This window comes from Grampus griseus (assembly GCF_964374135.1).
Source record: "Grampus griseus genome assembly, chromosome: 16".
Lineage (NCBI taxonomy): Eukaryota > Metazoa > Chordata > Mammalia > Artiodactyla > Delphinidae > Grampus > Grampus griseus.
In genome coordinates this window covers 64,254,480-64,279,294 of record NC_139010.1, presented here as the reverse complement: position 1 = coordinate 64,279,294, position 24,815 = coordinate 64,254,480, and the positions used below count along the sequence as shown (strand labels likewise).

The 24,815-nt window shown below is 38.7% G+C and overlaps 1 protein-coding gene across 4 annotated transcripts in view; it reads left to right on the top strand.

Moving 5' to 3' along the window:
• Positions 1-24,815, top strand: part of SORCS1 (sortilin related VPS10 domain containing receptor 1) — a gene marked incomplete at both ends in the record, with an annotated part of 558,785 nt that overhangs the window by 469,838 nt on the left and 64,132 nt on the right. For all 4 annotated transcript variants that reach the window (XM_082674065.1, XM_082674064.1, XM_082674066.1 and 1 more), the window contains one exon: positions 7,287-7,458. In XM_082674065.1, coding sequence (XP_082530191.1) covers positions 7,287-7,458 — 172 coding nt within the window. The remainder of the gene's footprint in view (positions 1-7,286; positions 7,459-24,815) is intronic.

Here is a 24,815-nt window from a genome sequence, read left to right as displayed (position 1 = left end):
TCCCTCCCATCAGGAAACTTGCTCAAGCATCTTAGATAGCCTCATCCACCAGAGGACAGACAGCAGAAGCAAGAAAAACTACAATCCTGCAGCCTGTGGAACAAAAACCACATTCACAGAGGGATAGACAAGATGAAAAGGCAGAGGGCTATGTACCAGATAAAGGAACAAGATAAAGCCCCAGAAGAACAACTAAAAGAAGTGGAGATAGGCAACCTTCCAGAAAAAGAATTCAGAATAATGATACTGACGATGATCCAGGACCTCAGAAAAAAGAATGGAGGCAAAGACAGAGAAGATGCAAGAAATGTTTAACAACACCTAGAAGAATTAAAGAACAAACAAACAGATGAACAATACAATAACTGAAATGAAAAATACACTAGAAGGAATCAATGGCAGAATAACAGAGGCAGAAGAACGGATAAGTGACCTGGAAGACAGAATGGTGGAATTCGCTGCTGCGGAACAGAATAAAGAAAAAAGAATGAAAAGAAATGAAGACAGCCTAGTAGACCTCTGGGACAACGTTAAAGGCAACAGCATTCACATTATAGGGGGTCCCAGAAGGAGAAGAGAGAGAGAAAGGACCTGAAAAAATATTTGAAGAGATTATAGTCGAAAACTTCCCTAACATGGGAAAGGAAATAGCCACCCAAATCCAGGAAATGCACAGAGTCCCATACAGGATAAACCCAAGGAAAACACACCAAGACACTTAGTAATCAAATTGGAAAAAATTAAAGACAAAGAAAAATTATTGAAAGCAGCAAGGGAAAAACGACAAATAACATACAAGGGAACTCCCATAAGGTTAACAGCTGATTTCTCAGCAGAAACTCTACGAGCCAGAAGGGAGTGGCATAACATATTTAAAGTGATAAAAGGGAAGAACCTACAACAACGATTACTCTACCTGGCAAGGATCTCATTCAGATTCAATAGAGAAAACCGTTACAGACAAGCAAAAGCAAGAGAATTCAGCACCACCAAACCAGCTCTACAACAAATGCTAAAGGAACTTCTCTAAGTAGGAAACACAAGAGAAGAACAGGACCTACAAAAACAAATCCAAAACAGTTAAGAAAATGATAATAGGGACATACATATCAATAATTATCTTAAACATGAATGGATTAAATGCTCCAACCAAAAGACACAGGCTCGCTGAATGGATACAAAAAAAAAACCCATATGTATGCTGTCTACAACAGACCCACTTCAGACCTATGGACACATACAGACTGAAAGTGAGGGGATAGAGAAAGATATTCCATGCAAATGGGAATCAAAAGAAAGCTGGAGGAGTGATACTCATATCAGATAAAATAGACTCTAAGATAAAGAATGTTGCAAAAGACAAGGAAGGACACTACATAATGATCAAGGGATCAATCCAAGATGATATAACAATTCTAAATATATATGCACCCAACGTTGGAGCACCTCAATACATAAGGCAACTGCTAACACCTATAAAAGAGGAAATCGACAGTAACACAATAATAGTGGGGAACTTTAACACCTCACTTACACCAATGGACAGATGATCCAAACAGAAAATTAATAAGGAAACACAAGCTTTAAATAACACAATAGACCAGATAGATTTAATTGATATTTATAGGACATTCGATCCGAAAAAAAGCAGATTACACTTTCTTCTCAAGTGCACATGGAACATTCTCCAGGATAGATCACATCTTGGGTCACAAATCAAGCCTAAGTAAATTTAAGAAAATTGAAATCATATCAGGCATCTCTTCTGACTACAACACTATGAGATTAGAAATCAGTTACAGGGAAAAAAAACGTAAAAAACACAGACACATGGAGGCTAAACTATACATTACTAAATAGCCAAGAGATCACTGAAGAAATCAGAGAGGAAATCAAAAAATCCCTAGAGACAAATGACAATGAAGACACCATGATCCAAAACCTATGAGATGCAGCAAAAGCAGCTCTAAGAGGGCAGTTTATAGCAATACAAGCCTACCTCAAGAAACAAGAAAAATCTCAAATAAATGATCTAACCTTACATCTAAAAAACTAGAGAAAGAAGAACAAACAAAACCCAAAGTTAGCAGAAGGAAAGAAATCATAAAGATCAGAGCAGAAATAAATGAAAAAGAAACAAAGAAAACAATAGCAAAGATCAATAAAACTAAAAGCTAGTTCTTTGAGAAGATAAACAAGGTAGATAAACCATTAGCCAGACTCATCAAGAAAAAAAGGGAGAAGACTCAAATCAATAGAATTAGAAATGAAAAAGGAGAAGTAACAACTGACACTGCAGAAATACAAAGGATCATGAGAGATAACTACAAGCAACTCTATGCCAATAAAATGGGCAACCTGGAAGAAATGGACAAATTCTTAGAAAAGCGCAACCTTCCGAGACTGAACCAGGAAGAAATAGAAACTATGAACAGACCAATCGCAAGCACTGAAATTGAGATGATTAAAAATCTTCCAACAGACAAAAGCCCAGGACCAGATGGCTTCACAGGCGAATTCTCTCAAACATTTAGAGAAGAATTAACACCTCTCCTTCTCAAACTCTTCCAAAATATAGCAGAGGGAGGAACACTCCCAGACTCATTCTATGAGGCCACCATCACCCTGATACCAAAGCCAGACAAAGAGGTCACAAAGAAAGAAAACTACAGACCAATATCACTGATGAACATAGTTGCAAAAATCCTCAACGAAATGCTAGCAAACAGAATCCAACAACACATTAAAAGGATCATACCGCATGATCAAGTGAGATTTATCCCAGGGATGCAAGGATTCTTCAATATACGCAAATCAATCAATGTGATACACCATATTAACAAACTGAAGAATAAAAACCATATGATCATCTCAATAGATGCAGAAAAAGCTTTCAACAAAATTCAACACCCACTTATGATACAAACTCTCCAGAAAATGGGCATAGAGGGAACCTACCTCAACATAATAAAGGCCATATGTGACAAACGCACAGCAAACATCATTCTCAATGGTGAAAAACTGAAAGCATTTCCTCTAAGATCAGGAACAAGACAAGGATGTCCACTCTCACCACTATTATTCAACGTAGTTCTGGAAGTCCTAGCCATGGTAATCAGAGAAGAAAAAGAAATTTAAAAATACAAATTGTAAAAGAAGAAGTAAACCTGTCACTGTTTGCAGATGACATGATACTATACATAGAGAATCCTAAAGATGCCACCAGAAAACTACTAGAGCTAACCAATGAATTCAATAAAGTTGCAGGATACAAAATTATTGCACAGAAGTCTCTTGCATTTCTATACACTAATGATGATAAATCTGAAAGAAAAATTAAGGAAACACTCCCATTTACCATTGTAACCAAAATAATAAAATACCTAAGAATAAACCTACCTAGGGAGACTAAAGAACCGCATGCAGAAAACTATAAGACACTGATGAAAGAAATTAAAGATGATACAAATAGATGGAGAGATATACCATGTTCTTGGATTGGAAGAATCAATATTGTGAAAATGACTCTACTACCCAAAGCAATCTACAGATTCATTGCAATCCCTATCAAATTACCAATAGCATTTTTTACAGAACTAGAACAAAAAATCTTAAAATTTGTATGGAGACACAGAAGACACCAAATAGCCAAAGCAGTCTTGAGGGAAAAAAATAGAGCTGGAAGAATCAGACTCCCTGACTTCAGACTATACTACAAAGCTACAGTAATCAAGACAGTATGTTACTGGCATAAAAACAAATATAGCTCAATGGAACATGATAGAAAGCCCAGAGATAAACCCATGCACCTATGGTCAACTCGTCTATGACAAAGGAGGCAAGGGTATACAATGGAGAAGAGACAGTCTCTTCAATAAGTGGTGCTGGGAAAACTGGATAGCTACATGTAAAAGAATGAAATTAGAACACTCCTTAACACCATACACAAAAATAAGCTCAGAATGGATTAGAGACCTAAATGTAAGACCGGACACTATAAAACTGTTAGAGGAAAACATAGGAAGAACACTCTTTGACATAAATCACAGCAAGATCTTTTTTGACCCACCTCCTAGAGTAATGATAATGAGAACAAAAATAAACAAATAGGACCTAATGAAACTTAAAAGCTTTTACACAGCAAAGGAAACTGCAAACAATATGAAAAGACAATCCTCAGAATGGGAGAAAATATTTGCAAATGAATCAGCAGACAAAGGATTAATCTCCCAAGTATATAAACAGCTCATGCAGCTCAATATTAAAAAAAACAAGCAACCCAATCCAAAAATAGGCAGAAGACCTAAACAGACATTTCTCCAAAGAAGACATACAGATGACCAAGAAGCACATGAAAAGCTGCTCAACATCACTAATTATTAGAGAAATGCAAATCAAAACTACAATGAGGTATCACCTTACACCAGTTAGAATGGCCATCATCAGAAAATCTACAAACAACAAATGCTGGAGAGGGTGTGGGGAAAAGGGAACCCTCTTGCACTGTTGGTGGGAATGTAAATTGATACAGCCGCTATGGAGAACAGTATGGAGGTTCCTTAAAAAACTAAAAATTGGGGCTTCCCTGGTGGCGCAGTGGTTGAGAGTCCGCCTGCCGATGCAGGGGACGCGGGTTCGTGCCCCTGTCTGGGAAGATCCCACATGCCGTGGAGCGGCTAGGCCTGTGAGACATGGCCGCTGAGCCTGCGCGTCCCTAGCCTGTGGTCCGCAACGGGAGACGCCACAACAGTGAGAGACCCGTGTACCCAAAAAAAAAAAAAAAAAAAAAACTAAAAATTGAATTACCATATGACCCAGCAATCCCACTACTGGGCATATACCCAGAGGAAACCATAATTCAAAAAGAGACATGCACCCCAATGTTCCTTGCAGCACTATTTACAATAGCCAGGTCATGGAAGCAACCTAAATGCCAATTGAAGGACGAATGGATAAAGAAGATGTGGTACATATATACAATGGAATATTACTCAGCCATAAAAAGGAACGAAATTGTGTCATTTGTAGAGACATGGATGAATCTAGAGACTGTCATACAGAGTGAAGTAAGTCAGAAAGAGAAAAACAAATATCGTACATTAACGCATATATGTGGAACCTAGAAAAATGGTACAGATGAACCGGTTTTCAGGGCAGAAATTGAGACACAGATGTAGAGAGCAAACGTATGGACACCAAGGGGGAAAGCAGCAGGGGGAGTGAGTAGTGGTGTGATGAATTGGGAGATTGAGATTGACATATATACACTAATATATGTAAAATGGATAACTAATAAGAACCTGCTGTATAAAAAAATAAAATAAAATTCAAAAAATAAAATAAAGTGTGGGTAAGTTTTAGGCAGCTGATAAGGCATACAGGAGGACATGGAAGCAGAAAGAACAAAAGAAAGGAAGTACTTTCAAGAGGGTGGAAAAGAGAAGTTTGGCAGAATGAGCTAGTTGGGAAGAAAGAGTCCAGAAAAGTAAAACAAAGGCTTCTTTCGCAAGATCAGAGGATTTTTGACGTGTCCTAAAGAAAGTGGAATCCATGAAGGTTGTGAATAGGTAGGATAAATAATAATGTTAAATAAAAATAATTGACAGCATTTCATAAGCACTTGCTAATTGTCAGGGGCGTTTTAAGTGTTCTGTGTACATGAATCCATTTCATCCTTAGAACTGCCCTGTGAGGTGAGCTTAATATTAATAACTGGCCTCGCAGTGATCCACAGTGTTCAAAGCACTTTCCCAGACAGTATTTAATTTTATTTTCTCAACCTTGCTTTTAGGTGGTCATTCTTGAGATTTAGGGACAGAGAAAGGACTTTGGCTAGATTTGAAGGGGTTGGAAAATAATAGTCTGCAGGCCTGCACACTACCAGATTTTGTAAATAAAGTTTTATTAGAATCCAGATGCAATCATTCTTTCGTGCACTATGTCCACTTTTGTTTTACAACCAAAGAGCTAAATACTTGTGATAAAAACTATATAACCTACAAAGCTAAAACATTTACTCCCTTTTATGTAAAAAGTTTTGTCAACTCCTGGTCTAGAAGAATGGAAAGACCTTGGACTTTGATTGCTTCCATTGTGAGCTCTACCAATAACTTCAAGCAGGTAGACTTGAGAAATCAAATATATGAATACACAAAGCTGTTGCTGTGGACTCCACACACAAAAAAGATCATGAATAGATAACACTGAACCTCAGAAGTCTTAAAGGTTAGTTGTTTAAAACCCACAGATTCTAATTTACTCTGAATCTGATCAATTGTATAGGATAAATTTGTAGGATAATTCTTTTTCTTTTTTCTTCTTATTAAAGCTAAAACAAGAAGAGAAAAGCAAAACAGTTGGAAGGATTTACTTATCTGTAGACTGAAGTCTCCTTAATGTGAGGTTTCAACTGTTTCGGCAGTATAACCCCTCATGAGATATTGACTAAAAACTATCAAATTTAGCCAACTTTCTGCACTGTACCATTAGTACAGCATCTTGTATGGTATCTACTGTTGAGGCATATAATGCGTAAGAATCTATTCTTTCTCCGAACTACACATTCCTTTGCAATATCTATTACTCATTCTAACCCTTAATTATATAGCCTTTGAAGTATCTCCTAGATTATCCATGTATATCTTTTCAGCTAGATTATAAATTTATTGAGGGCAAGGAAGGACCATGTCTTCTACTGCTGCTATGCATTTCCCACAGCTCCAAAGTGAATTGATTTGATTCATCAATTAACTAAATAAATAAAAGCAGAAAATTAAAATGTTAATAATAGATACAGTGTGTTCGTATGACGATTTGGCTCTCTGTTGGGTACTTTCTATGAATAAACTGTAATCTTCAGAGCAACAGGAAAGGTAGTTATTGATAGCCCTCAAGGCTAAGCAGAAGGTTCAGCTTCAAAAGTTGGGAGTGGGGCTTCCCTGGTGGTGCAGTGGTTGAGAATCTGCCTGCCAATGCAGAGGACACAGGTTCGAACCCTGGTCTGGGAAGATCCCACATGCCGCGGAGCACCTGGGCCCGTGAGCCACAACTGCCGAGCCTGCGCGTCTGGAGCCTGTGCTCCGCAACAAGAGAGGCCACGACAGTGAGAGGCCCGCGCACCGCAATGAAGAGTGGCCCCCGCTCGCCGCAACTAGAGAAAGTCCTCGCACAGAAACGAAGACCCAACACAGCCAAAAATAAATAAATAAAAATTTATTTAAAAAGTTGGGAGTGATCCAAATTATCATGAGCGGGATTACAATTTGACCTTCTTTTTTTCCATTTAGGTATAGAAAGGTGGTTTCCAATAACTGCACTGATGGGGTGAGAGAACAGTACACGGCCAAACCACAGAAGTGCCCAGGGAAGGCCCCGCGGGGGCTCCGGATCGTCACCGCTGATGGAAAGCTGACAGCGGAACAAGGGCACAATGTTACTCTCGTGGTGCAGCTGGAAGAGGTAGGACTGAGGCCCGTCTCCCCTCTACCTTCTAGAGGCAGTGATTTTTCCTAAGGAGTCATGGCTCCCTTTACATGTCTTTTTGTCTTGGTTTACATATATATATATATTTTTTTTAATTTTAAATCTTGTTTAAAATTTTTATTCTACTTTTAGTTCCTTAGTTTATGTTGTTGTTATCATTTCACTTTCTCTGACACATTTCTTCAATTATTTTAATTTCATTGTAAGTTGTTCTCTCTCTTACTGAATCTCTCACTTGCTGGGGATTCTCTTTGGATTTAACCTTGCCTTGTTGGCACTTTTAGCAAAATGTTTTCTCAGAATACATCAATGATATTCCTGTAATAACTTAACACACATACATACTGAACTAACCTAGAAGCTGCTAATGCTGTCTTCTTCTCTTAACCTGAAGTCTTGGCTTTTCTTTCTAAAGGCAACATGCTGGTCATACACATAGCATCAAGGCCAATCTAACATAATTGAGTATAATTTCTTTGACAATTAATAGGTTTATTTTTTAATAACACCTCAGGGATATTATAAGCGTCAATTATTATTTGCCAAATTATGATTGTCTGAAATTTGTGAGTATTTAGATGGTAGGATAAGATGACATTTATGTTATATATTTTAGAATGTACACAGGTGTGTTTGTCATCTTGTAAATGAGGAAGATGATCTCTAAAGGATAAACACTTTCATAAAATTATCTCAATTATTAAATCAGATATGCTACCTTCAACCATGTTTTCTGAATACCTAAAATATGGCCAACACTGTGCTAGGCCTTGTGAATACAATGAGATTTTAAAAGTTCATAATGACACCAGGATGAAGATATACAACAGTGACTTACCCCATCCTCTTCTGATAGCCCAGTGGCTCTCAGCCTTTAATATGCATAGGAATTACCTGGTGGGCATGTTAAAACAGTTTCCTGGGCTCCATCGCCAAAGATTCTGATGCAGTAGGTTGAGGCAGGACCCAGGAGTATGCATTTCTAACAAGGTGGTAGGTTATGTATCATGCTTCAAGAAAAGAAAAAAAAAGAAGGAAACAAGGGCAACATCAAGAGGGATAGACCAGTCTGAGAGGTTCTAGAGTGTGACTTGAAGGGGAAAAGATGAAGCAGTTAGGATTACATTGTCAGGTTTACTCAAAATACTTAGTATTTTAATTCCTGTAGAAAAAACTGTGAGCTAAATGAGTTTGCAACCCTGGCTCTGATGATGCTGTTGCTTTTAGTTCAAGGACCACTTAGAAAACCACTACTCTAACCTAATACTCTTTTCTACTATCCCCTTAATAAGTGCCTTTTAACCATACTCAGTTTTCTAAATACTAATGTTCCCCAAAGTTCTTCAGTTGGAACTAGAAAGAGATGGGCCAATTTAGACCAATTGGAGTTGCTTGCATTTCACAGAAATAAATCTATGGGGACTTCTGCCTGAGGCTATGACAGACTAGCTTGCTGCAAACCAGATATACATGTATTATTTAGAGCAAGAGTGAGAGAGAGAGTGGGAAAGAGAGAGGCAGACATACACACAGAAGGAGAAAGAGGATTTGAGAAGCTACAGTTCTTTTCTTGAGAGATGGAAAATTCATTGTCATGAGTCTAACATTTTATGCTGTATCTCCCCTCAAGAACCTTGCCAATTCATACATCATACTGCATAAGAGGTCAGATTTTCAGATTCCAGATTTCAGATTTCAGATTCTCACCTTTCTTTCAGAAGGTGAGGTGAAAAGTGTTGGCTGAACATCTGTTGGTGGACCTACAAGCCTGGGAAGATAGAGGTTGGACTTCAGGGTTACCAAGTCAGCTGGGACTGATGATGTCAAAACACAGAGAGAAGGAAAGCATAGAGAAGTCATAGAATATTCTGTGTCTTTTGTTCCCTTGAGTTATTTGACAATATCTGAGGGATACAGACAAAATAGAAAGTAGGCAGTTAAGAGGATGTGAAGTCAAACATAGGTTTTAGAAGTATTACATTTTGGGGGAGATAAAAAGTTTGAGGTTAGGGACTATCAAGAGGAAAGCCCTGGTGAACGATCCCAGACTAGGTTCTGGAGACTTCTGGAGAGCTCTATGCTAGGAGTAAGGACAAAACAGAAGTAGACCAGACTCTACACCCTGAAATCACAACTGACATTTGAAGGGCTAGAGTGATTTCCCCCCATTTTAAATGTCTGTCAGAAGCTATAACAAATCCTCTTCAGGAAAATAACACATCAGAGGCCTTCCTTGTTTTTTGCATATAAAAGTTGGGGTGTTTAAATAATTACAGATATATCAAGAAACAGGACCAAGAACAGGAAAAAAGCAACAGAGGAAAGAACAGTTGCCTGGATATGATTAATATGTTTATGAATATGGGATAAGATATAAAATTTAACCCCACAGCAGTCATCAATAGGAGGCAGTAAGCATTTGGAAGTTATAGAAAATAAAGATATCATTACTGATGTTGATCAACATCAGCATGAAGAAGTGCCAGTACACATAGAAAATGGAATACCGTCCAACGATAAGCTACTGCTACACACAGAAATGTGAATGAATCTCACAGCTGATATTGAGCTAAAGAAATCAGACTGAAAAACATGCATATTATGTGAGCCTACTTAATTAATCTGCAAAAAATAGGCAAAACTGATTGATGGTGATAGAAATGAGAATAATTATCACCTTTGAAGGGGGAGTGGAAGGGAGCATTTTGGGGGTATTAGCAATTTTCAATTTCTTGGTGATTAATAAATACATTCACTTTGTAAAATTCAAGTTGTGTATTTAACAATATGCATATTTTTATGTGTACTATGTTCCACAAAAAGCTTACTTAAAAATCACTTTAGAAATTCAAATAAAACACTTAGTATTTAGGTCATTAAACAAGAAGGAAAAAGAAAACTGTTAGGGAGGGATTCATTTTCCAGGCCAATCCTGTATCCTATGATGAAGGTGAAGGTACCTTTCCCAGAGACATGAGGAACCTCATTATGATACTCAGAAGAACATCATCTTTTGAAGCAGCAGATGTCAATGCTGGAGCAGGATTCAGAATTTAGATTTTTATTTCATTTTGAAGAATACAGTAGAGCAAGATCTGAAACAAGCAATCAGGCCTGGTCAACTCCAACCTCTGTACAGCCTCCAGGGACAGAGGCCAGGCTCTCATCTGTTCAGTGTTGCTTTCCATGTAACCAAGATGATCAGGCGTCTCAAACTTGGCTGGGTGATGTGGGAACAGATTGGGGAATCTGGTTCTAAGATGTGTAAATTCATGCCTTCTGGGCACAAAAAGGGGGAAAAAATAACGAGTGAGTTCATTCCACGCGAATGGGCAAAGCTACAGCAGCAGGGATGAGTCTGCTGCCTGCACCTGTCAGAATTGGCCCCTTGATGCTCTTGCCTCCTAGTATAAAGCACCAAGCCCTAAGGACTGTCCCCATGTCAAGAGGCCCTGGAGACGTCACATCTGATTGTGAGATCCTGTGCTAATGAGTCACAAGCTCGCCTTACAGAAACAACCTCAGTTTCTCTATTAATCTCTGGATTATATACGTAGGCATGGCTGAGGTGTGTGATAAACAGTGCAGAATACAGGACAACAGAGTGTCTCAGAGAAGCTGAGGAGCACTGAAACTTGACATGATAATGGTTCAGATGTCCAACATTGACTGAGCACTAACTATGGTCCAGTCTATGAGTGGTTCATGGATTGTCTCATTTAGATCCCACTGCAGCCCTATGCGAGTAAGTATTGATATTATCATTATCATTTTATAGATGGCTCACCTAAGATCACACAGCTACTAAGTCATGGAGCCAGGAGTCAAATCCAGGATCTATGTTCTCCTGCCTTTCTACTGCTTCTCTATGGCGGAAACAACCATTTTCTGGCAAAGAACTTCATGTATTTCCTAAGGCTCTCTAGAGACGCTTGGCAGGAGTAACAAAGATCAAGGGGTAGAAAGAACAGGCAAAATTACCTACACCCAAGCCAGTCGGCGCTGTGGCTGCTGCTGTATTCTTAGACACTCGTCAACATGTAAATCGAGTTTCCTCCTGGATTTTCTGAGAATATTCATGGCTTGAGATCAGCTTGTTGAAAACCATTTCAGCAAAGAGAGAAGCCAAATCCTCCTCTTTGCAATTTATTGAATGGCTACAGTGTATCTAGTGCTGTTTTATCCACTCTAAAGAATGTTGGAAAACATAGGATATGAACGCAGTACTCAAGGACTTTAACATCCATGTATACCAAACTTCTCCTGAGTCTTAGGTTATGAATTAGGTTATAATATTGCTAAATTCAATTTAAAACCCAAACAAACAAAAACTCCTGACATGTGCTACTGGTAATACATGGGTTCTCTACATCCTCCTTAAAATTTCTATGAGTTCACTTCTCATTTGAATTTGTTGCTCCTGAATTTACTTTGAATAGAGTATCTGATTTACCCCCATACCTAGTGCCAGTTCCTTATAACTATAGGGATATTAATACCATGCTTCTGATTCCCCTAAAGCAGCAAGTCCTCCAGGTGCCAAAGGGACCAAGAAGTCCCTGCTACATTTTGATATGACACCGTAGTGTGATTAATGAGATGTGGGCAGAAGACTCTCCAAGCCAGTATAATATGTTATCGTCCTGTGTCTCATGGTTTATTCCTCGTTCAAGTTTCTCCTCTAGACTTATCTTCTGTCTGCGAGGCTAGGTTGGACTGGGGACTGATGCAACCCCCCCGCCTTTCTTTGTCCCCAGTTACTTACATAAAAACCCCTCCAGGTAGGCTCCATCTCCTATGCGTATCAACTAAAGCATTAGAGACCTGAGGACTGAACCGTTCCACCAACTAGTTAGATATGTGTGTTTATTTGTTCTTCAACAAATATTTTACTGAGTTCCAATTTTATGTCATGTACTTTTCATTTATGAGTGGACATATTTCAGCTTGTGGAACTACATGTTTTTGGGTTAACTAGGACCTCTGCTGTATCAAGTTTTAAGTAAAAATCTAAACACACAAAATGGAAAATACTAAATATTTTGTATTCATTCAAAAAAAAAAAAGAAAATTAATTTACTTAATTAAATTATAATAATGATCTACATTAGATTATCATAGATATCTATATTACTGATCTATAATAGCAGTCATCCTTTTTTGGCATCTCAATAAATGATCAATATTATTAAGATAGGAATCATATCCTGCCTGGTTGCAGCTCTAGCATCTCTGCTTACCATGCCTACAATAGTGATAGGAACTCAATAAATGTGTGTGGATTTGGATAGGCTTCCCCAAGGAGTGTAGAGATAAAGTCTAAACTTAAAAGGAAAAAGGCTCTTAAAATTTGAATAACATCCCAAACATGTTAAAGTCTTCATCTGAAATCCAGATCCCTTCCTTTAGTCTGTTCTAGTGCATGTCCTAATTCTGACATAAGAATATCAATGAAAACCTTGCTAAAACCAGAGCAAAGAAGAGAACTTCTTATTGACTGAAGATAATCAAAGGCTAAGTACACTGATGCCAACTTGTAACTCCATGTACGATAGGATGTGCGTGAGCCAAAATTTTGCAGATTTGACAAATGCAGGAAATGGAATCCCTTTTTGTAAATAGCATGTGAGCCCACCCCCACATCTAGGTGACACAATGACATCATAACACAAGTCCTTCAAAATCCTACAGCTTGGTTACTCAGAGAACCGCATAATTCTATTGAAGCTGATGAAAAGCTCCCGTGTCGGGAACCCCATCCCTACTGCTTTGAGGATTCTCTCCAAATTTACCATAATAAAAGAATCTTCATGAGAAGCAACAAGGCAAAGGAGCCAGTCTTGCTTCCATCCCAGACTCACTCATTATGGCAGATCCAAGAACACACACACATGCACACACACACTCACACTCACACTATGCATTTATGCATCCTGTTTTCTTAAGGACAAAGAACATTGATCCAGGAACCAACCGAGAAGGGAGAGGAGGAATCCATGAAGTTGTGTTTAGGAAGCCGAACATTTTACATTTACGACACCTGAATTTTAGGAAACCAGTCGACGGTGTTTTGCAGTGAGACCCCAGAAATGAGAGGTAGCATCTCTGTCTGAAGATTTGCTTAAGATGGATGTCCTCTGGACCACTAATGAGCACCTAGTGAGTCTGACTTTCAATGTGATAACTCGGCTTTCTAGAGAAATCCAACGCGAGAACCTGAAGGCACAGGATGGATGGCAAAGGGCCTAATCAGTCTTAAGAACTCAACAAAACTGATTTGGAAGGCATTCATTTGAGAGGACTGCTAGGCAGAAGTAGTGTCTGCATATTATGGGAAATAATTAAATCTGTTTTAAATAGCTGTAAGAATAAAGAGATGCAATTCGCTGCATAATTTAAGACTTTTAAATTAAATCTGAAGCAAGGGACTAAAATTAAAAACTTTGATCCGTATGTCATTGTTTTAATACTTCAATTTACATACAAAGACTGGAACTTAATAAGGAAAATTTATGATTATAACTTCTTCTGTGGGATTTAACTCTGAAATGTGAAGGCTGTGTCCTCATTAAATGGATTTCAATGAGCTGTAATTTCACATACATTGAAAGACTTATGGCCACATAAAAGTAACCACAATGTAATAGCACTTCATAAATACTGCAGGATGCTGCCAGCCATCGGATGATAGAGAAGTTGACTTTTGATAATTTTTTTGTGTCTGCGAGAGACACTTATCTGTTGAATTGATAAAGGAATCTGATCTACTTTTTCATCTGCAGAAAGAGTTGGTATAAAGAGTTAGCAGGAAGTGTTAAGTCCAGGCAGGTGTCACTTTCCAGCCCAGATCCAACTCAGAAGGTTCAGCTGTTTTCTTCTTCCACACAAAGGAATGGGAGCTGATTTCAGTGAGCCATGGAGATTTAAGAGCCTTTCTCATGCATATATAATTCCTTACTCTGTTCAGCTTTATTCTCTTTGACTCTAGCAAGGTAATTGAGCCCTTCATTTCTTCCCCCTTGTTGCTCCGGATTAAAAAGGAAAGAAGGAAATGAGGCAGGCAATGTAGGTTGTCTTTAAGAGGGCTGATGCCTGAAGTTCAGGTTGTATTCAGGTTAGCAGCTCTCTCTAAGGCTCTACTGTTCTCTCTCCTCAACACTGGTCCACATGCGTTGGTGTATTTCTATTCTTTAGGGTTTCAGAGAATAGATGTTTGCAAAGAACTTCAGTCTGCCTTGACAAGCAAAGAGAGATACTTGGCTCGTTACTGAGAGATCCAGTACAGTGAATATCCCAAGGGCAGGAGTCATGAAATGGTCTTCAGTTTGGATTTTCAATCTTTCAACCTGTCTGCTTCAGGCCCTCCAACACTGGTGTCCACCACCCCTTGAATCAGGGCTTCACCAAACCACACAGTTCTTGCCCAAGTGTGTAACTTCCTCAGGTTTCTGGCTTTGCACTTTGCCATTCATTATTCCATGGCTCTCTGTCTTACCAGCTCATTCCACTGTGTAACCCACCTTTCACGTGCAATGGGAAGTCTCCATCACGTGACAACAGCACTTGGATAAGTTCTGCATCTCCGCCAAAGAGCGGAGATTATTTCAGCAGCCTGGAGGAATGTTGGAATATGTGTGGATGTCCAATAATGCCAATTACAGGAATAATAGAATTATGAAAACGACAGTTTACCTGGCCTAGAAATGACAACTAGGATCATCATCATCTGCCCATCTTTATTGCTAAAGAAATTGAGGTCCAATTGTAAAATGCATTTCAAGGGGCATTCAACCAGGTCTTCTAACTCTCAGGTCACCACCTGCCTTCTTTAGGGCACCTCTCCCACATATAGAGATGTGGATTTCTATAGATCTCTGTGAAGTCACTTACATCTCATAACAACTTAATAACTTGGAAAAGTGATGAAGTGACATCCAGGGCAAGAAATCAAATATCCATTTCATAGACAGGATCTCATGACTCAATTAAGTCCACCAAGTGATGCTGGGTATAAAAATTCTGAAAGCTATTTAAAATGTTGACAGCAGAGCATAAAACAGTGTAATAATTTCAGTATTGCCGTTGTTATTGTGTGTGTGTGTGTGTGTGTGTGTGTGTGTGTGTGCACGCGTGTGCACACGCACACACATTATCATTGGTTAATATGGTATTCACCAGTGTAGCAATGTGATCTCTGGTTGGTACGATTATGAGCAATTTGAATTTTCTTCTCCAAATTTTATGCATGTTCTACAGTTTTCTCGAAGAATTCATCATGGCTTTTCTCTCTTTGTTTTTCTTTCTTCTAATAAGGTCAACATATTTCTATTACATATTTTAGTAATAGGAGAAACTCATTGTAGGTTTATTCCTAAAGGAATCTTCCTACTACTCTTTCTTTCAAAATGTAACTTGTTCTTATGACATACCTGAATGTTTACTTTGAGAGTGATTTTTTTTTAAGTCATTCAAAAACATTTATACAATTTAGGCCATTGGGCAGCCCCATAGTTTTCCCGCCAAAGGCTGCTGGGGTGATTCCTGAAGACACCATATAGCGGTAACAGTATAGCAACGCCCTTTACCACCTAAAAAGGGTTTTGAAAGCACAGTGGATCAAGGTTCTGACCTCTCAGTACCACAACGTCCAGATGGAGTAAGGAGGCCTTTGCTTATGGTCATTTGTCTACTTACACAAGCCAAGTATTCCTCCTGACTCGTGGTGTTCTGTTCCATGCTAAGCCAGACAAGTACAGAAGACATAAAAATGAAATTTGGAAATTTGCTGTTCATTTAAACACATGGTGCTACAGCTTATTTGTAAGTGAAGGATTAAACCATTTTGTGATGTTCTAATAGGAAATTCTTGGTCTAAGCATTAGATCCAGAAGTATTTGGATATTTAGTTAGGCAAGTTCCAAGGATCATAATCCTCAAAGAAGGGTCAAGCCATCTGTATTTCATCAGAGCGAAGGCGAAATACGTATCCAATCAAATTATTTGGTGGGTCCATAGCCTGGTCTTCCTGGCATCACTGGCCTTGTCAGACCTGAGTTTTCTGGTGAAATCATAAAACCCCATTGATTACCCTCCTTACTGTTGTAAATGTTCTCCCTTCAGGTCAAAGCATCCAAGTTTACTGTTGCCTTTGCTCCCAGAGAAGCCCGAGGTCTGCATATCTGGAGAGATGCCTGTGCTATTGAAAAGCATCTCTGAATAGGCAAGGGAAGGAGGTTGAGTCTATCTTTTGCAATTGTGCCGATATCTAGATATCTTGGGATTATGTCCAGAGCACAGTTTTGAAACTGAATAGAAGCACATAGGGAATGCTTCAAACCAGACAGCCAGGAAACACTCCCAGCTGATCTGGTGCAGCAGCCTCAGCATTCAGCAATAGTAGTACCTCTTGGAAAGGATGCTAGGAGAGCTAGGAGCAGAAGATGGGGCATGTGCAACTGCCTTTTATCATAGACTGGTGTTGTCCTGTGCTGGAAGGACTCGGTTGACCACTATAAAATGGCAGTTCCAACATAGTGTCAGCAGTGGATTCCTGTTTACAGCCATCTCACTCTTTGTCAAACACTCATATCATCAGAGGTCTTCATAAATGCACTTTGTAGCTTCCATGGTGTTTTCTAGAGTGTGGAGTATTACACCGGGCTCCTCTCACATCACTGTTTAATGAAGAATTTGATCTGTGCTGGCATTCCTCTAATGGGTTTTAGTTACTGAGGCTTACAAACGCTCTCTGGTTTTACATATCAGTCAATCCATTCTTCAGCATCCATCTGGGCATGAGCACATGGAATACTTTGAGTGTCCTCTGAACAAGAGGTAGTAGTGATGAACGTGGAGTTAAGAAGAGCTTGGTTCAAACTAATCTTGTGACTCTAGGCAAATTTTAACAGTCTTTTAGGTCTGAGTCTTTTAGGGATGAAGATTCAATGAGGGAGAGACCTTCAAGATGGTGGAGGAGTAAGACGTGGAGATCACCTTCCTCCCCACAAATACATCAGAAATACATCTACATGTGGAACAACTCCTACAGAACACCTACTGAATCCTGGCAGAAGACCTCAGACTTCCCAAAAGTCAAGAAACTCCCCATATACCTGGCCATGTGACTGACAGGGTCTTGGTGCTCAGGCCAGGTGTCAGGTCTGTGCCTCTGAGATGGGAGAGCCGAGTTCAGGACATTAGTCCACCAGAGACCTCCCGGCTCCACGTAGTATCAAACAGTGAAAGTTCTCCCAAAGATCTCTATCTCAACACTAAGACCCAGCTCCACTCAATGACCAGCAAGCTACAGTGCTGGACACCCTATGCCAAACAACTAGCAAGACAGGAACACAACCCCATCCATTAGCAGAGAGGCTGTCCAAAATCATACTAAGTTCACAGACACGCCAAAACACCACCAGATGTGGTCCTGCCCACCAGAAAGACAAGATCCAGCCTCATCCACCAGAACACAGGCACCAGTCTCCTCCACCAGGAAGCCTACACAACCCACTGAACCAACCTGAGCCACTGGGGACAGACATGAAAAACAACAGGAACTACAAAAATGCAGGCTGTGAAAAGGAGACCCCCAAAACAGTAAGTTAAGCAAAATGAGAAGACAGAGAAACACACAGCAGATGAAGGAGCAAAGTAAAAGCCCACCAGACCAAACAAATGAAGAGGAAATAGGCAGTCTACCTGAAAACGAAGTCAGAGTAATGATAGTAAAGATGATCCAAAGTCTTGGAAATGGAATGGAGAAAATACAAGAAACGTTTAAAAAGGACCTAGAAGAACTAAAGAGCAAACAAACAGTGATGAACAACACAATAAATGAAATTAAAAATTGTCTAGAAGGAATCAATAGCAGAATAACTGAGACAGAAGAATGGATAAGTGACCCGGAAGATAAAATCGTGCAAATAACTACCACAGAGCAGAATAAAGAGAAAACAATGAAAAGAATTGAGGACAGTCTCAGAGACCTCTGGGACAACATTAAACGCACCAACATTCGAATTATAGGGGTCCCAGAAAAAGAAGAGAAAAAAAAAGGGAATGAGAAAATAGTTGAAGACATTATAGTTGAAAACTTCCCTAATATGGGACAGGGAACAGTCATTCAAGTTCAGGAAGCACAGAGAGTCTCATACAGGATAAATCCAAGGAGAAACACGCCAAGACACATATTGAGCAAACTATCAAAAATTAAATACAAAGAAAAAATATTAAAAGCAGCAAAGGAAAAACAACAAATAACATACAAGGGAATCCCCATAAAGTTATCAGCTGATCTTTCAGCACACTCTGCAAGCCAGAACGGAGTGGCAGGATATATTGAAAGTGATGAAAGGGAAAAACCTACAAACAAGATTACTCTACCCAACAAGGATCTCGTTCAGACAAGCAAAAGCTAAGAGAGCAAAAGCTAAGAGAATTCAGCACCACCAAACCAGCTTTACAAAAAATGCTGAAGGAACTTCCTAGGCAGGAAACACAAGAGAAGGAGAAGACCTACAATAAGAAACCCAAAACAGGGCTTCCCTGGTGGTGTGGTGGTTGAGAGTCTGCCTGCCGATGCAGGGGACACGGGTTCGTGCCCTGGTCCCGGAGGATCCCACATGCCGTGGAGCGGCTGGGCCCATGAGCCATGGCTGCTGAGCCTGTGCATCTGGGGTCTGTGCTATGCAACAGGAGAGGCCACAACAGTGAGAGGCCCACATACCGCAAAAAAAAAAAAAAAAAAAAAAGGACACCCAAAACAATTAAGAAAATGATAATAGGAACATACATATCAATAACTACCTTAAATGTAAATGGATTAAATGCTGCAACCAAAAGACATAGACTGGCTGAATGGATACAAAAACAAAACCCATATATATGCTGTCTACAGCAGACCCACTTCAGGCCTAGGGACACATACAGACTGAAAGTGAGGGGATGGAAAAGATATTCTATGCAAATGGAAATCAAAAAAAGCTGCAGTAGCAATTCTCATAAGAGACAGAATAGACTTTAAAATAAAGACTATTACAAGAGACAAAGAAGGACACTACATAATGATCAAGGGAACAATCCAAGAAGAAGATTTAACAATTGTAAATATTTATGCATCCAACATAGGAGCACCTCAATACATACGGCAACTGCTAGAAGCCATAAAAGGGGAAATCGACAGTAACACAATCATAGTAGCAGACTTTAACAACACACTTTCACCAATGGGCAGATCGTCTGAAATGAAAATAAATAAGGAAACACAAGCTTTAAATCATACATTAAACAAGATGGACTTAATTGATATTTATAGGACAATTCCATCCAAAAACAACAGAATACACTTTCTTCACAAGTGCTCATGGAACATTCTCCAGGATAGATCATATCTCGGGTCACAACTCAAGCCTTGGTAAATTTAAGAAAATTGAAATTGCATCAAGTATCTTTTCCGACCACAACATTATGAGACTAGATATCACTTACAGGAAAAAATCTATAAAAAATACAAACACATGGAGGCTAAACAATACACTACTAAATGACCAAGAGATCACTGAAGAAATCAAAGAGGAAATAAAAAATACCGAGAAACAAATGACAATGAAAACACGACGACCCAAAACCTATGGGATGCAGCAAAAGCAGTTCTAAGAGGGAAGTTTGTAGCAGTACAATCCTACCTCAAGAAACAAGAAACATCTCTAAAAAACAACCTAACCTTACACCTAAAGCAATTAGAGAAAGAAGAACAAAAAAACCCCAAAGTTAGCAGAAGGAAAGAAATCATAAAGATCAGATCAGAAATAAATGAAAAAGAAATGAAAGAAACGATAGCAAAGATCAATAAAACTAAAAGCGGGTTCTTTGAGAAGATAAACAAGGTAGATAAACCATTAGCCAGACTCATCAAGAAAAAAAGGGTGAAGACTCAAATCAATAGAATTAGAAGTGAAAACGGAGAAGTAACAACTGACGCTGCAGAAATACAAAGGATCATGAGAGATTACTACAAGCAACTATATGCCAATAAAACGGACAACCTGGAAGAAGTGGACAAATTCTAGGTAAAGCACAACCTTCCGAGACTGAACTAGGAAAAAATAGAAAATATAAACAGACCAATCACAAGCACTGAAATTGAGACGGTGATTAAAAATCTTCCAACAGACAAAAGCCCAGGACCAGACGGCTTAACAGGTGAATTCTATCGAACTTTTAGAGAATAGCTAACACCTCTCCTTCTCAAACTCTTCCAAAATATAGCAGAGGGAGGAACACTCCCAAACTCATTCTACGAGGCCACCATCACCCTGATACCAAAACCAGACAAAGATGTCACAAAGAAAGAAAACTACAGACCAATATCAGTGATGAACATAGATGCAAAAATCCTCAACAGAACACTAGCAAACAGAACCTAACAGTACATTAAAAGGATCGTACACCATGACCAAGTGGGATTTATGCCAGGAATGCAAGGATTCTTCAGTATATGCAAATCAATCAATGTGATACACCATATCAACAAACTGAAGGAGAAAAAACATATGATCATCTCAATAGATGCAGAAAAAGCTTTTGACAAAATTCAACACCCATTTATGATAAAAACCCTCTAGAAAGTAGGCATACAGGGAACTTACCTGAACATAATAAAGGCCATATATGACAAACCCACAGCCAATATCGTTCTCAATCGTGAAAAACTGAAGCCATTTCCTCTAAGATCAGGAACAAGACAAGGTTGTCCACAGTCACCACTATTATTGGAAGTTTTGGAAGTTTTAGCCACAGCAGTCAGAGAATAAAAAGAAATAAAAGGAATCCAAATCAGAAAAGAAGAAGTAAAGCTGTCACTGTTTGAAGATGATATGATACTATACATAGAGAATCCTAAAGATGTTACCAGAAAACTACAAGAGCTAATCAATGAATTTGATAAAGTAGCAGGATACAAAATGAATGCACAGAAATCTCTTGCATCCCTATACATTAATGATGAAAAATCTGAAAGAGAAATTAAGGAAACACCCCCATTTACCATTGCAACAAAAAGAATAAAATACCTAGGAATAAGCCTACCCAGGAAACAAAAGACCTGTATGCAGAAAACCATAAGAAACTGATGAAAGAAATTAAAGATGATACAAACAGATAGAGATACGATGTTCTTGGATTAGAAGAATCAACATTGTGAAAATGACTCTACTACCCAAAGCAAACTACAGATTCAGTGCAGTCCCTATCAAACTATCAATGGCATTTTTCACAGAACTAGAACAAAAAATTTTTACAATTTGTATGGAAACACAAAAGACCCCGAATAGCCAAAGCAATCTTGAGAAAGAAAAACAGAGCTGGAGGAATCAGGCTCCCTGACTTTGGACTGTACTACAAAGCTACAGTAATCAAGACAGTACGGTACTGGCACAAAAACAGAAATATAGATCAATGGAACAGGATACAAAGCTCAGAGATAAATCCACACACATATGGTCATCTTATCTTTGATAAATGAGGCAAGAATATACAATGGAGGAAAGACAGCCTCTTCAATAAGTGGTGCTGGGAAAACTAGACAGCTACATGTAAAACAATGAAATTAGAACATTCCCTAACACCATACACAAAAATAAACTCAAAATGGATTAAAGACCTAAATGTAAGGCCAGGTGCTATAAAACTCTTAGGGGAAAACACAGGCAGGACAGTCTATGACATAAATCACAGCAAGATCCTTTTTGACCCACCTCCTAGAGAAATGGAAATTAAAAAAAAATAAACAAATGAGACCTAATGTAACTTAAAAGCTTTTGCACAGCAAAGGAAACCATAAACAAGACGAAAAGACAGCCCTCACAATGGGAGAAAATATTTGCAAATGAAGCAGCTGACAAAGGATTAATCTCCAAAATTTGTAAGCAACTCATGCAGCTCAATATCAAAAAAACAAACAACCCAATCCAAAAATGGGTAGAAGACCTAAATAGTCGTTTCTCCAAAGAAGATATAGCCAACAAACACATGAAAGGATGCTCAACATCACTAATCATTAGAGAAATGAAAAACTACAATGAGGTATCACCTCACACTAGTCAGAATGGCCATCATCAAAAAATCTAGAAACAATAAATGCTGGAGAGGGTGTAGAGAAAAGGGAACCCTCTTGCACTGTTGGTGGGAATGTAAATTAATACAGCCACTAGGGAGAACAGTATGGAGATTCCTTATAAAACTACAAATAGAACTACCATATGACCCAGCGATCCCACTGCTGGGCATATACCCTGAGAAAACCATAATTCAAAAAGAGACATGTACCACAGTGTTCACTGCAGCTCTATTTACAATAGCAAGGACATGGAAGCAACCTAAGTGTCCATCGACAGATGAATGGATAAAGAAGATGTGGCACATATATACAATGGAATATTACTCAGCCATAAAATGAAACGAAATTGAGCTATTTGTAATGAGGTGGATGGACCTAGAGACTGTCATACAGAGTGAAGTAAGTCAGAAAGAGGAAAACAAATACCGTATGCTTACACATATATATGGAATCTAAAAAGCAAAAAATTAAAAAAAAATGGTTCTGAAGAACCTAGGGGCAGGAAAGGAATAAAGACACAGATGTAGAGAATGGAGTTGAGGACATGGGGAGGGGTAAAGGTAAGCTGAGATGAAGTGAGAGAGTGGCATGTTCATATATACACTACCAAATGTAAAATATCTAGTCCGAAGCAGTCACATACCACAGGGCAATCAGATTGGTGCTTTGTGACCACCTAGAGGGGCGGGATAGGGAGGGTGGGAGGGAGACGCAAGAGGGAGGATATATGGGGATATGTGTATATGTATAGCTGATTCACTTTGTTATAAAGCAGAAACTAACACACCATTGTAAAGCAATTATACTCCAATAAAGACGTTTAAAAAATAAAAAGCTATATATAACAAAAATATTAAAAAAAATTTAGAAAAGATTCAATGAGAAACTATAGAGAGAAATGCTGTTATGATTTCTGGGACAGAAAACTTTTGAGAAATGTTCTCTTTCTTTTCCCTTAGTGACCATCAGGGGATGTTCTAGAACAATCTTAGCTAGCACAGTTCACGTAATAAGTCACATGCCAGAGGTCAGTCTTATTGAATAGCACAAGGGGGATAGCGCTTCTTTCCATGAACTCCTTTCCACCTGCTGACAAAATCTCTTCTTTGGAGGCCAGAGCAACATTATACCATAGTTATCTCCTTTTCTGTTTCTTCTTGAGACTCAGCCATAAAAAACCTTGCCAGTCTAAGTCTAAAGTTGCTAACCTGAGTCGCATACCCTGGAATAGGACATGCAAGGCAAAGGTGGATTATTTTTTGTTTTTCTAATTTATTTTATTGAAGTATAGTTGATTTACAGTTATGTTAATTTCTGATGTACAGCAAAATGATTCAGTTATACATGTATATACATTCTTTTTCATATTCTCTTTCATTATGGTTTATCACAGGATGTTAAATATAGTTCCCCATACTATACAGTAGGACCTTATTGTTTATCCATTCAATATAATAGCTTGCATCTGCTATTCCCAAACTCCCCCAGCCCCCACCCCCTTGGCAACCATAAGTCTGTTCTCTATGTCTGTGAATCTGTTTCTGTTTCATAGATAAGTTCATCTGTGTTATATTTTAGATTCTACATATAACTGATACATGGAATTTGTCTTTCTCTTTCTGACCTACTTCACTTAGTATGATAATCTCTAGGTCCATCCATGTGGCTGCAAATGGTATTATTTCATTCTTTTTTATGGCTGAGTAGTATTCCATTGCATATATGTACCACATCTGCTTTATCCATTCCTCTGTCGATGGACATTTGTTGTTTCCATGTCTTGGCTATTGTGAATAGTGCTGCTCTGAACGTAGGGGTGCATGTGTCTTGAATTATAGCTTTGTCCACATGTATGCCCAGGAGTAGGATTGCTGCATCATATGGCAGCTCTATTTTTAGTTTGTTGAACCTCTATACTGTTTTCCATAGTGGCTGCACCGATTTACCTTCCCAAAATGTGGATTATTTTGATTTCACACTCCCCATCCTGCCCAAGTACCTTTAGCCATAAGAAGAAAGACTGAAATGTCTGATTTTTGTTTCTGGCATTTAATGCCCCTAGTGATACCTTTGTTCAAATACTGTGGTCAAAAAACATTAAAATAATAGTAGAAATCCAAGACCAAAGTCGGCTGTATCTCATGATCAATCTAACCAATGTCTGTGTTACCTCCTGGTTATTTCCTATATACTTAATATTTAAATAGTAACAGTA